This window comes from Pecten maximus, chromosome 7 (genome assembly GCF_902652985.1).
Source record: "Pecten maximus chromosome 7, xPecMax1.1, whole genome shotgun sequence".
Taxonomy (NCBI): Eukaryota; Metazoa; Mollusca; class Bivalvia; order Pectinida; family Pectinidae; genus Pecten; species Pecten maximus.
Genome location: NC_047021.1, coordinates 29,732,444 through 29,746,750, shown reverse-complemented (window position 1 = coordinate 29,746,750; position 14,307 = coordinate 29,732,444). Strand labels below are relative to the sequence as shown.

The following is a 14,307-nucleotide window of genomic DNA, read 5'->3' as shown; positions in this document are numbered from 1 at the left end:
TCAGAATTACCTCCCTTTGTTACATTTATCAAAGAGGAAAAAAAACTGCAATAATTCACAGAATACTGAATACAGGGCATGAAAGAAGATTGCAAGATGCTTTGAAATTTGTTCAAGGCCATAACCATAATTTTGCAAATAAATTGTAATGGTGACTTTAAAGATCATTCCAACAAGGCCTGCATCGTGATTTAGATAACAAGGCTTAGTGCACAAATGATGTAGAAGCTGAAAAAGAACAGAGATACATTAGCAGAGCCGAAGCCTCAGGGCAAAAAACCAGAGTCAACCAACGTACAGGAGACAACAGGACACATTTGAAAAATTCTGATTAAAGCAATTAGAGGAAACAAAGAATGTGTTAGTGGATAGAGGAAGTAGACGATTGTCAACTTACCCAATGACTACGATGATAAAATCTAGAATATTCCATCCATTACGTAGATAAGCACCAGCATGGAGGGCAAAACCATACGCAATTATCTTCATGACTGCCTCTAGTGTGAAGATCACCAAAAAGATGTACTCCACATTTTCCTGAAAAGATACAACAGTTTGATAAAAATCATTGTAATTTACAATAATAAAAGTTAGGACTCAATCAATTGCTTTTTATTCTTATGGATCCAGCAGCACAACGGTTCTTATTAAGCAAACATGTTCTTAAGCTCAACAACTGATTATTATATCCATCCCATATGCAATCAGACAGATCAGGCTGTCGATGGTAATGTCAACTAAAGTAATCACCATCAGCTTAGATAGAGTTCACTTGTAACCCAGGTATTACAGTTTATTCATCATTACATATAATTAACTTTAAACATTTGTTGAACAATGGGTGTTTTTTGGGTTTTTTTTGTAAGAATATTTATCACCTGCCACAACATGATATAACTACCACGATAGTTCTTCATAAACAGTCATGTTAACTGTTAAACATAACATTATCATGGAACCATTTTTCTATTCAAAATTTTTAACCTTCATTACCATTGAGACTTTATTGGTCCAACAATATATATCAGTGACTGCTTCAACTGACTATGTTGATGTTCTTATTCATTTTTGTGTGCTTGGTTTTAAAGTGCAAATAAATTTATGAGCAAGACAGTTTGAGATTTCCTGCATATCTTGAGGTGTTTTCCTTACAAACCACATTATTCAGCCTTGACACTTACACAAGTCATCATAAATTTCCTCTACCTTGATCTTTCAGAAACAGATTTAAACAGCTTTGATGGAGGATCAATCCTTATAAGGACACTTTTACCCTTCAGTCCAGGCACTTATCTGAGTTTTTGTTTTATGTGCTTTTTAAGATGAATATTTTTTAATTTTTAGAAAAAATACATCAAGGGGTTCCCTTATATTTTGCAAATTATTTTACTTTCAGTCTTATCAACAAGTCCAATTAAAAGATCAATACTGATTCCCTGTTAGAATGTAGTCTTGCATAACTAACCATTTAAATCATAAACAAATTGGCAGCATAATGTAGGTACAAGCAGTTTATTTTCTAATAAAAGCACAAGGTTCTCCATAATGTGGCCATACATATGTAATGTCCTTGATTTTGTCTCTTAGTGTTGTCATTTTCATCAACTCAATGTGCAATACTTGATATTTTACAATGTAAAACAAATATCATTAGGAGATACAGTTAAGTCACGTTTAACTGTCATTAGAGAATGTAACCTCCAGATACGACTCCATACATACAAATGATACAAGTCATAAATGCTAATGCATGGACTACAATAAATCAAAAACTTCACCGAGGCAGACAGTGTTATAAATAGACCTAACGGAAAGAGACTATTATGTTGTATTATTCGAATTGAAACCTGTTAATCGCTGATTAAAAATAAATTCCCACTGAACATAACATGTTCATAGTAAATTGAAATTCTATTCAGACAGAAGGATTTCTAAGGTATGTAGGCAGTTGTACAATTACTTTGTACTCAATTGTATAATCATATCCTAATGGCTCATTTAATTAAATTAAACTTTAATCATTTTACAACATTTGCAGAACAAGTTTAACCAACTTATATTAATTAGTCTTATTGGCCGGGATGGAATTGCACGAGGGGCCTTAGTGTGGGAGTATCCAGAGAAAACCCATGAAGTCTGGCAGGTGACCCCATACATTTTCAGATATGATTGGAGTATTGAATCCAGCCATCTAGGTGAAAGGCAAGTGTATTACCATTATGCCACCGGACCACCCACGATGATTTATTTTCCAAATCAAGGTTTGGTTACATCCAAAAAAATAAATTATTACCTATACTGAGAAAGATTCTTTTCATTAAGTACTTTTCCATAACTACTAACCTTATCATTGAACTCTTTACACCAAGAACTTCAAACCTCATTAGTAATTAATGTATGCAGTAAAATATGAAGTAATTTTTGCTTGAATGTTTTGAACATTAAAGCCTAACTTGAAATCCAATAAGACAATGGAAAAGACCTAAACACTATAGCGTAGTGTAATTATTCTTATAAGATTTTCACTGTTTTTATGCCAATAGCAAAGTCCTGAAATCTATGACCTTTGGCCCACTAAAATGGTGACCATGGATGACCTACTTCCTAGTATCATATAGGAGTCTGTCTGGTAGACAGAAATAAATGTACAAGATGTCCTGTCCATAAATATGACATCACAACCCTGATGCACCAGGCCAACTCTATTGTCATTATGTTGTACCATTGATCAACCAGCCAGAAATAGCTACACAGGAACGCTAGTGACGTCAGTACACTTTCTAGGCAGAGCAATTAGTGTTTCAAGTCAATAAGAAGTAAGGTATAAAGGAAGCGATGTGTGGCTGTGCTGCGTGTGGCAGTCCTGTTCTACCTTGTCTACTGCAATACATGGATAAAATTCACATCTAACCAACAGATATTCTTAAATACGATTATAAAATACGAATTATGATGGTATAATTACCAACATTAAACACCTAGAAGGTAAAATTTGGATTCATGATATATATATAGGCCTGTTGCCAGCACATTCTAATGTTACATGTAATATAAGTCTCTGATTCAACAACATACATTTACACAATATCACTTACATGACATTATGTTTCAAAATACACTCAAAATCATCACCTAAGTTCACTGTATATAAAGAACCTGATAAAGTGCCCTTAACGTGTTGTGTTTGTATGGCAATGGCTCCTTTTCTTTTAGTTACAACAGAAAAGAAATTAAGAATTTATGTTTGTGTAAGTATTTGAGAATGACGCAAATACTGTATCAAAATATCAGAAGTAACGTAAACACTGTAAACATGTATCAGTCGTACAAAGAGTGAAAAATAACAATTAATGTGGGATTGCCAGAAAATGCTCCAATTCAATGTCATTTCTCACTAACAACTTGGCAATAAACTCTTAAGCAATGAAAATTCATAAGACCCAATTAGTTCTTAAGACCTTAGGGATCTTCCATTCTTACACTTAACACATTGTGTGCTATTCCTGATGCCTAGCAATTGACCAAGCCAGAGTTAACTCGGTTGCTCATTTTAATTGCTGAGTGGGTACTGTTGGAGGTTAAGTGTCCCTCTTGCCAAACAGCATCAGTTTTTATGTCCCAGGCTCTATTGGAGTCTGTACATAAAATACATCCAGCTGTCCTGATCTAGGCATGTTGTGTAATTACAGAGTATACCAGCTCTGTTGCAGATGCCGGCAAGAGACAACCAGTCCATGCTCTGTGTACATCCTGCACCACTCTCCCAAATGTACAATGGAAAATATGGCACAGTCTCTTGTGTATACAACCGTAAACATTATGGCATTAGACATGGTCTATGTATACGACACATCAGACCTGTCTTGTGTACAATGGTAAACAATACGGCACCAAACATAGCATGTTAACATCAGGTTTCTACTACCATGTGAATAATGAGCAAAGTATAATTTGAGAGTGACATTTCAGTGTCATCAAATTGATTTGGTCTGATGTAGACAACAGTGTTGTCACCAAATAATCAATGTCAAATCAGATGGTAATTGTGATATACCAAAGTCTATTCAAATTCACACTTTCCAACTTAAAGTACATGTTTCATATTATTTGTATTACCATATCTATCCTACAATAGGCACATGGGCCCAACACATAAACTTTGACTCAAAATATATGCAGACTCTTAGATAGTTTTTTGGAAGCACTTTCTACTTTTAATTGTACATTTTCACCCACCATCATTTTGAAAATAATGTCAAGGAATTCAATATGGTATATGAAAGCATTTACTGAACTTTAATAGATACAGATGGGCTTACAACCAGACATGGGCTTATTGTGGTATAAAAGTGGTAAGCATAGTCTGTACCAATCTATATATTCTCTCTATATTTCTGTCTATGTTGCTATATTTCAGCTGATCTCACGATTGATTTCAAAAGGATTAGCTGTGGTGATATGGAAGCATTATTCATACTATGAAAAACCAGTTTTCCCAGCAGTTACTGTTTGTTGATCAGGCATGGCCTTGTTAAACAAGTGGTATTAAAATGTGCGACGCAGAAATTAATACCAGAATGTACAGTGTAGCATGCCAGACTGTAGGTTACCTACACCTGTAATAATACTGGGTCATCAGGTCTACTGTATGTAGATACAAAATACATTTGAAAAGACAATGTATTTGGTGAAAAGCATCCAATCTTGTGGTTACAAAAACCATCGTATCATCAGGATCGGCTATTTTCTAGTTCATTAAGCAAATCACCCCTGGTACTATTACAATACCAAGACTTGGAAGATTGGCTGTCTTCAAAGGAAATGGCACTCTGCATGGTAATCAATAAATCCCAGATGTACACTTGTTCATAAAATCACATCTCAATATGAAGGCTTGTCACAAGTAAGCACAAAGACATTCTCTTTATCTTTACTTACAAATGGCAGGATTCCTTTCCATAGTAATCAAAATTTTATTTTTGGTGGTGGTGGTGGTAATAGATCAATTTATCATGACCTTTAACATCACATTTAGATAGGATTAGATTTTTTCAACCTGAGCACTTGAATTTCAGTATTTGCGGTATAACTATGTACAGGCAATAAACAACGCCACCTAAAGACCATAACAGTGCTATGATTGATGATACATAGATAAATAATTCACTTAAATAAAGCAAACAGAACAAATCTACCTATATATTAGTGTTACAATATGCAAAATAGCAATAATTTTGTCAATAAAAGTAAAGCAAGCTGGGCTCACTTACACACCCCAACCCTTGTAATCAATGAAATAAATTTGTCCAAGAGTACAAGATATATCTTGTGTGACCCTTGACATTAAACCTTGACCAATGACCAACAAAATCTATGAGATGTAAATCTTGATGATGTGATGTCATGTACACAGTTTTTCAGTTTAAAAGAGGTCAAGTACAACCATAAACCTTAACTGACAACTACTGATCAAATCTATCAGGTGTACATCTTGTGGATAATGTAATGTTATGGTTTGAAAATGAACTAAATCTGTCCAGGGTTCACAAGACAATGATTCAAGAAAAATGCTGTTCACAAGTATGCAAAGTTGACAAGGATTCCAAGTGAGAACGTAAAGGAGTGAAGGAATTTATAGATGAAGATTGTGGAACAGTGTAAAAGATACTAGAAAAACAGAAAACAATAGGTATTGTGGGGAAATGAAAACATGATTGGTAGAAAAATGATAGTAATGTTTTTTTCTAAAGTTAAAAATATGCTGGATAAATCAAAACAAATACAAATACATAATTTTCTGCATTGCATCTATTGATGGTAATGTCAATCACCATTGCCTGATTGATATAAACAATAGGAAAACGAAATGGTTGTCTAGAAGACAATATGCAGGTGGAGTGACATTCTGACCTACATCTACTGCCAGGGAAACAGTTGTAACAGATAACTTAAATCAGGGAGTCACATTGAGAATGCATATTCATCAACAATGGTAGGAAACAAATCAATGAGCTGAAGGCAAGACAAGAGCAGCTTGATTGAAGGCAGCAAACCATCAATGTGGGACACATTATCATACCAATAATATTTTTGCATAATTGAGAAGACAAAGCCTAGAACTGTTGGGGTGGTGAAGATTTAGTTCTTATAGTCTTTCAATCCAACTCGGGTAATAATACCCTTGGCTTTTCATGAACTGTGAGACACAATCCCCTTGATTGTCTATGAACTGTGAGAAACAATACCCTTAATTGTCTATGGACTGTGAGACACAATACCCTTAATTGTCTATGGACTGTGAGACGCAATACACTTAATTGTTTATAGACTGTGAGACGCAATACATTTAATTGTCTATGGACTGAGAGACACAATACACTTAATTGTCTATAGACTGAGACACAATACCCTTGTCTATGGACTGTGAGACACAAAAACCCTTAATTGTCTATGGACTGTGAGACACAATACCCTTAATTGTCTATGGACTGCGAGACACAATACCCTTAATTGTCTATGGACTGTGAGACACAATACACTTAATTGTCTATGGACTGTGAGACAAAATCCCCTTGATTGTCTATGGACTGTGAGACAGAATACCCTTGATTGTCTATGGACTGTGAGACACAATACCCTTGATTGTCTATGGACTGTGAGACACAATACCCTTAATTGTCTATGGACTGTGAGACACAATACCCTTGATTGTCTATGGACTGTGAGACACAATACCCTTAATTGTCAATGGACTGTGAGACACAATACCCTTAATTGTCTATGGACTGTGAGACACAATACACTTAATTGTCTATAGACTGAGACACAATACCCTTGTCTATGGACTGTGAGACACAAAAACCCTTAATTGTCTATGGACTGTGAGACACAATACCCTTAATTGTCTATGGACTGTGAGACACATTATACCCTTAATTGTCTATAGACTGTGAGACGCAATACACTTAATTGTCTATCGACTGTGAGACACAATACCCTTGATTGTCTATAGACTGTGAGACACAATACCCTTGATTGTCTATGGACTGTGAGACACAATACCCTTAATTGTCTATGGACTGTGAGACACAATAGCCTTGAATGTCTATGGACTGTGAGAAACAATTCTCTTGTCTTTAAATCTTAAGAAAATATCATGTTGCCAAAATGCATTATGAACAGATTCAGTGTATACTTATGAGGTTTATTTAGCATTAATCCCACAATGGAGACCTTGTGCTTAGAACAAAAATGGAACAACTAGATTATGTCTGCCATAGCAGTAACCTAAGTAAGGCCTTTCTCCTCCAACCTATTTGCCTGAAACTATAGCAACTGTTGAAAAAATCAATTAATATGAAATACAAATGTACTGGTAACGATGTTTTGCGAGATGTTTTGTAGCTGTGTCTGTTAGGTGTAGGCTTATGATGGTGAAAGGTATTTCCCCACAGTGCCCCTCCTTCTGTGTGGTGGAGATGATTAGAACAGGCAGGAGCCTCCCAAGAGTGGTCATTGATAATGATATCAACAGATTCTCTCCTACTATACACACACCAATATATCAGGCATATTGATCCTGTATGCTGCAATCACAAACAAGCTAAAGCTGACCATTTCTGTTTCATCAGACAGGCTGGAAACAGCCTCCATAATGGCGGCATACTTATAAGGTCAAGTCATGACCCTTGGGCAGTCTTCATTAGCAACAGGCATTGGTAATACCCATGTGGTACTGCTAGCCCCATGAATATGGAAGAATAATACATCACTTATCGAATTTGATCATGGAGTTAATTCAGGCCGATAAAGACACTAAATTGTGAATGAAAATCATGAGATAATACAACTGGGAATGAAACCAATATATTACAAAGAAGTGGTCTTGTAGTTTGGTTGGCCATGTCGTGGAGAAGGCCAAAGCTAATAGGTCTGTACATCACATTCCAAACAATGCATGGCATGTTACACCAATAAGTCGCCCATAGAACATGCCTGATTACACTACTACATGCATGGAAAACCTATTACTTAAAACACAGCAATACGCATACCACTAGATGTATACGTTTGGCATTTCCAAGACAATCCCATGTCTGACACCAAAGATTTCAAGGGTCGACCATTCAGATGTATTACAAGTCCAGACTCTTTCTCAGCTTGCTGCTGAGACACCACTCAACAATGTCTATCTAAGAAGCTTTTCTTTCTGTGAAGATTTTGATAGAAAGACGATTACGGGTGTATATAAATAAATGAAACTATTCATTATATATATACAAATATATTGTTATGCAATATCTTTTATAAGTGATGTAACCTTTTCTTTACTTTATTATTTTTTAAATGTTTAGTCAAATAGCTGTCATTTCTTATTCATCTACACACGAAGACAAACATCAAAAGTGGTTAACAAAGCTTCATTCTTAGCAACTGTTTAGATCAATGTTGCATATCTTTAATAATCACTTACTAAATGTCAGAAGTGGTTTACTCATACCTTGTCAATAATCTCAAAAAAATACACAATTATGCATGAAACCATTATTTAAATCATAAACATTATCAGCTTTTCCTCCAATTCACAAGAGACCTATTGTTTCTTAGACATACTTTAGATGGATTCATGGCAATTTTTCATCTTAATCAGGCAGTCACAAATGACTAGACTAGCTTTCTTCTATGGAAAATTACAAAAGCAGTTGCATGCCTATTGCTCATGACAATGAGTACCATTTATCTTCTCCAAAACAGGACTTCCTGCTATTCAGTAATCTAATTCAATTCTGGTAAAATGTGTTCCGTTTTTGCAGATATTGGATGACCGCATACAACCAGTCTGGGCCAGTAAACATAAACAACATGAATCGTTCTGCCAGGAAAGGGTAATCAGGTTGCATCAATTTGTGCGGGCCTGCATGAAACAAGTGAATTTAATACAGTTGTAAAGGAATGGAACTAAGCGACTAACATATCTTATACTATAAACTGCTACCTTGACATTTCAAATGTGGTTATCCAGAAATAATTTCAGAGAAAGTAGAAAAGCTGTATTGATTACAATACAAAAAAATTAATTTACGACTTTAATTTGCACATCACTATTTTACTTCACATTTTGCATTTAGCATCCATTTACAGCTAACATGGTAAAAAGGTGAATTAAACGAGAATTGTATTCGGAAAACATTTATTTCTATTCTCAATGATGATGTTATCAGCAGACTCTGCCTTGGATAATGATCAATAGATGTGATTTATACTAATATATCCTTCAAAACCCAGTCAGCAGCAGGCAAAAGACCTTAATACAGACCAAGGCAATGTCTTCTCCAGACGGCTGATATCACCTCTAAATATTTGTAACACATTTACTGGTTAAAATGATGCTTCATCATCATATCTGTCTCCATGGCAACCATTCAAACCTTATAAGCCAGTCAAACCACCACAGGACCTATTTCACAGCCACCAGCATCATCAAAGACAATTCAGCTATTGAAAGGAAATGACACATTTTAGACTTTGGAAGGGAAACTGTGAAAAGTATGCAGTAATGAAATGTACAGCTTTTGACACAAATTCCCACGAACAGATTGTTCACCAGAAATTAACAAATTATTTCTGCGGATTCCACCACTGATTGTCGAAGAGCTGGAATGGAATACCAGAAGATGTGAATGCTGCTATCAACAAATGTCTGGCAGGAAGGGGTTTGGGTTAAGCAACTTTATTATCTAATTACAGGAGTACATTGCTTCTGGCCTAAACACCAGCATTCTATTCAAACTTTGAACATATAATGTCACAGACAATCCCTAGCCTAGCATTACCTCAATGATTTTAGATATTTCCACATAAATCAGACACTCTACAAGGCCCATTTCTCACCACAATACCATTGCTACAGAGGATATAGGAAGCTTTCCCAGCCAAACCGACAATACTAGCACAGCACACAACCAGGCAAGCTTGTTTTCCAAAGGGACTTATTATTGATTATTTTTCTCTAATCAAAACAACAGCACTTATAATTAATGTACCTTAGATTCCTGTTCAAAGCAAAATTTTCAATCTGATCAAGAGGCATTGAAAACAAAGTTTTTTATTCCAGTAAATAAAAGGGTTTTGATGAGCTGTGAAGTGGTGGTGTCATTCTGACAAGTGTCTGGTACTTGTCTGGTTCAAATCTGGCCAGGACAAGTCTTCAATACTGCCCACTCAATTGGCTAAACTAAACACTGGTAATGACAGGTATTAACAGCAAATATTCCAATATAATGTGGCTCATTTTCTATTTCACTTACTTTCATTTTCTATTTCACTTACTGACAGTTTTTTTTTAAGGACTACACAGAAGGGAAATAGTGCTATTTTTTAATCATTTCTACACAATCATCAAGTTATGAACAAAGTCACATTTAAAACACTCTGCAATAAGCTTAGTGTTTTTCTGAATTAGCAAGTACTATGCATGTTTGACATGCCCAGAGGACCAATACATAACTTCTGACTCAGGGGTTAAATTGGAATGAAGACAATAACATTTAGCATTTTCATTGAACTGTAATAGACAAGTTGGCATTGATTTATTGCTAGATAAACATGTTATGGTCTATGGAAATTATGACAGCAAACTAAATCCATACTAAGGTACTACAGAATATCCAATCAAATGAAATGGTTTTGTCCATCTATTTCAACATCTCTAAACTGCCAAGGATTCTTCAAAGAGCTGAACAGAACTGTCGTATTAGGTTGTAATAGGAGTGGAAAAATGCACGGCCAGACCGGGGTTCGAACCCAGGACCTCCGAACACTAGCCGGATGCTCTACCGATTGAGCTACCTGGTCGCCGATGATCGACTCGGTCCAAATCCGCTACACTCTTCCCTCCCTTTTTTTTAAGTCTTCGACCCCGAAGACTTCACAACTCACAACCCAGGTTCGGGTATCCCCTTGTCAAGTATTCACCTCACTTGAAACAAGGTTTGGTCACAGGCACCAAATGTAATAGGAGTGGGAAAATGCACAGCCAGACCGGGGTTCGAACCCAGGACCTCCGAACACTAGCCGGATGCTCTACCGATTGAGCTACCTGGTCGCTGATGATCGACCCGGTCCAGTTCCGCTACAAGGTCAATACGGTATGGATGATTAACTAGTCCTTTTTTCAATCCCTACAGAGTAGCAATCTTTTCCTTATTATGCGTTGATCCATGGGTTTGCATGTTGTTTTCAATATGTCTATATGAGATAGGTCAATCCAAACTTGATCATGGCATTCTGTCTCTGTCTTGGGTTTTGGGACAAGAAGAACATCAGATTGGAGTGTATTTATATGTATAGGGTGGGTGTATATCTCAGCCATCTTGGCTGTAAAACCTTACTGTCGTGTGGCAATGCCGTTCAAGTCAGAAAGTGTTCAGTATGTATGATACCATAACTTTCCATTACCCTAGAAAACTGACAACAGAAACCATACTTAATATCAATTTCTGAAATAATTTAATTGACAATATCCAGAAAAAAAAAGAAAAAAAAATATAATGTAACAACCCCATTACGGCATGGCCTGTTGCCAGACATCAGCAACTGTGCCTATATATTTTTGCTCTTAGCATTTCCTGCACAGCTACCTGTTTGCACAAGCCAATGCAAACAGAGCATCAGAATGTTTTCAACATGAACCTGTATCAAATGTAAACAGTATCAAGTTAGAAATTCCTAGCGCTGATTCAGACAAGCCAACAGCAGAGCAACCCCAAGAGTTACACAACTAACATCATCAGAGTCTTTATACCTTACAACGAATGTATTGAACTATTGTGTCTTCTGGGTCCCGATACTTTACAAATGTGTAATGATCTATTGTGTCCTCCAAGTTCTAATAACTTCTAACATATGTAATGAGCTGTTGTATCCCTCAAGTCTCAATAACTTACAACACTTGTAATGATTTTTTGTGTCCCATCCCAAGTCCCGATACCTGACAACATATGTAATGGCCTGTTGTGTCCCCCGAGTCCCAATACCTTACAACAAATGTAATGAACTGTTGTGGCCTCTTGAGTCCCAATACCCTACAACATATGCAATGGCCTGTTGTGTCCCCAGAGTCCCAATACCCTACAACAAATGCATATGTAATGAACTTTTGTGTCCCCCCACATCCAAAGTCCTGATACCTTTAATTACAACAAATGCGATGTCTTTCTTACAACTGGATATGTGTTGTACAAATTGGTTCCAAGAGAACGGTCTACAGGTCAGGTCCTAAGCTACACATTAAGGCTTTCATTACAGACCCCATACATGAGGGTATAGATCTGTTTAGCCGCCAGCTTCAGCTCTTCATCCTGCAGATCAGGCACGGAATTTCAATATAGCTGGCAAAAATGGTAAACAGAGCTGATTACCAGGACGATAAAAAACTCATAGGGATTGCTCAATGGAAACGAGAAGTTTCAGAAATAAATATGCTACCATGTAGGCAAATTTGCATATGCCTACCATATTCACTAGATAAACAGGTTTTTTTTTTCCCATATATAACTAAGTCTATGTAATTTTACCGATATTTTTAGAATGTTGGATGACATATGTAAGACAACACATATATACACATGTCCTGGCATCTTATGTGACCTTCAAGATGATATTCTTGAAGTTGCAATGGTGATGCAACATAGATACATGCATAAACTTGGAAATTTAATGAAACCCCATGTTTCTTTCATATGGTTCTACTTCATTATCAAATCTATAGTCAAAGGGAAAACTTATCTTCAACTGTAAAAACCTCAAAGAAAAACTGGAACCTCAATTAGACTTTATCTATTCTTTTAATGATTTCAAAACATATGCATGACTTAAACACAGCTTCTTATCCTGTAATAAGCCCAGGAGGGCAACACAAAAAATTCAAGTAAGGGACTAAGCTTATTGCAAAGAGAAATGAAATTGCATTTGGTAGCATTTTACTTAACTACAAGACATGGTTGGGCTTATCCTGATCATCTGGCATGGATTTATTGCCAGACACACCACACATTTTTTCAAAAACAGTAAATTTCAATAATAAACCTCCTTCATATACAACTTAAATACAGTAATAATATCAATCATTTTAAAACACTGAAGAAGAAAATAAGTCACTTAACAATGTTACCAATGAATTTCGGTCCTATCAATTAAGAACTAAATTTGGAGACATACCAAAAATTACATCCCTCAGGCCATATCTGCATTATTAAGTGACGTACATAATAAAATGGCTACAACCGTATGAAAATGAAGCATTGATTTTTGATTATCTCAGCATTAGTGGTAAAATTGTTCTGTCGTATTCTTGGATTGGCTCACTGTCCCTACAAAAGTTATTTACAAGCAGATCAGAGGTCACCATAGTGTCAAGACATCTTACAGTTTTCTTTTTTACAATCTAAAAACAAGCCAGGCTCAGGAAGATGTCACACACATGCCTGCCCATGTGTGGACAATAGTGATATGAGCATGTCTAGTAGATTACCTTTGACACTTGAAGATAAATGATATAACCAACTCAACCTTGGTCCATAATAGTACATTGTGTTGTTTTACAGCCCATCGACAATTGGAATCATTAAAAAGTAAATTATAATGAAATATTCAATATTGGTCACACTTCTGACAATTTAGTGTAACATTTCAATACAAATCTCTTTATTTGTATGACTCAGATTATGTTATATCCTAACATACACTTACACAATCATTTTGGTATCATATATCATCATACCATATATTTAAAAAAAAAACTGAATGGCAGAAATTTGCAATATCAGAATGACAAGGTTGGCTTTTTTGTTTTATCGACCAGCGGAGTCCAGGACAAGCTGCATAATTAAACTGTTTGGATGAATGGAGCAGAAATCGGTCAGAATGTTAGTGGATTGATTACGTTCGGCATTTTTGTGGTTGCCTCCAGATCAGGTATGCTGGGTACCAGTAACTAACTCCCAGAAAACAATGGAAGCTGGAGGACCAAAGACATGCTTCATCTTCAATTATCTCTCATACAACAAGGAGGCTTGAAAGACCAATACCACAAATTACCATCCACATCCCATACAACAAGGAGGCTTGAAAGACCAATAACACAAAATTACCATCCACATCTCATACAACAATGAAGCTTGAAAGACTAATAACACAAAATTACCATCCACATCTTATACAACAAGGAAGCTTGAAAGACTAATAACACAAAATTACCATCCACATCTCATACAACAAGGAAGCTTGAAAGACCAATACCACAAATTA

The 14,307-nt window shown here is 35.9% G+C and overlaps 1 protein-coding gene across 14 annotated transcripts in view; it reads right to left on the bottom strand.

Moving 5' to 3' along the window:
• LOC117330515 (muscle calcium channel subunit alpha-1-like) overlaps positions 1–14,307 on the bottom strand; it is a 120,696-nt gene that overhangs the window by 72,635 nt on the left and 33,754 nt on the right. For all 14 annotated transcript variants that reach the window (XM_033888874.1, XM_033888872.1, XM_033888873.1 and 11 more), the window contains exon 4: positions 398–537. In XM_033888874.1, coding sequence (XP_033744765.1) covers positions 398–537 — 140 coding nt within the window. The remainder of the gene's footprint in view (positions 1–397; positions 538–14,307) is intronic.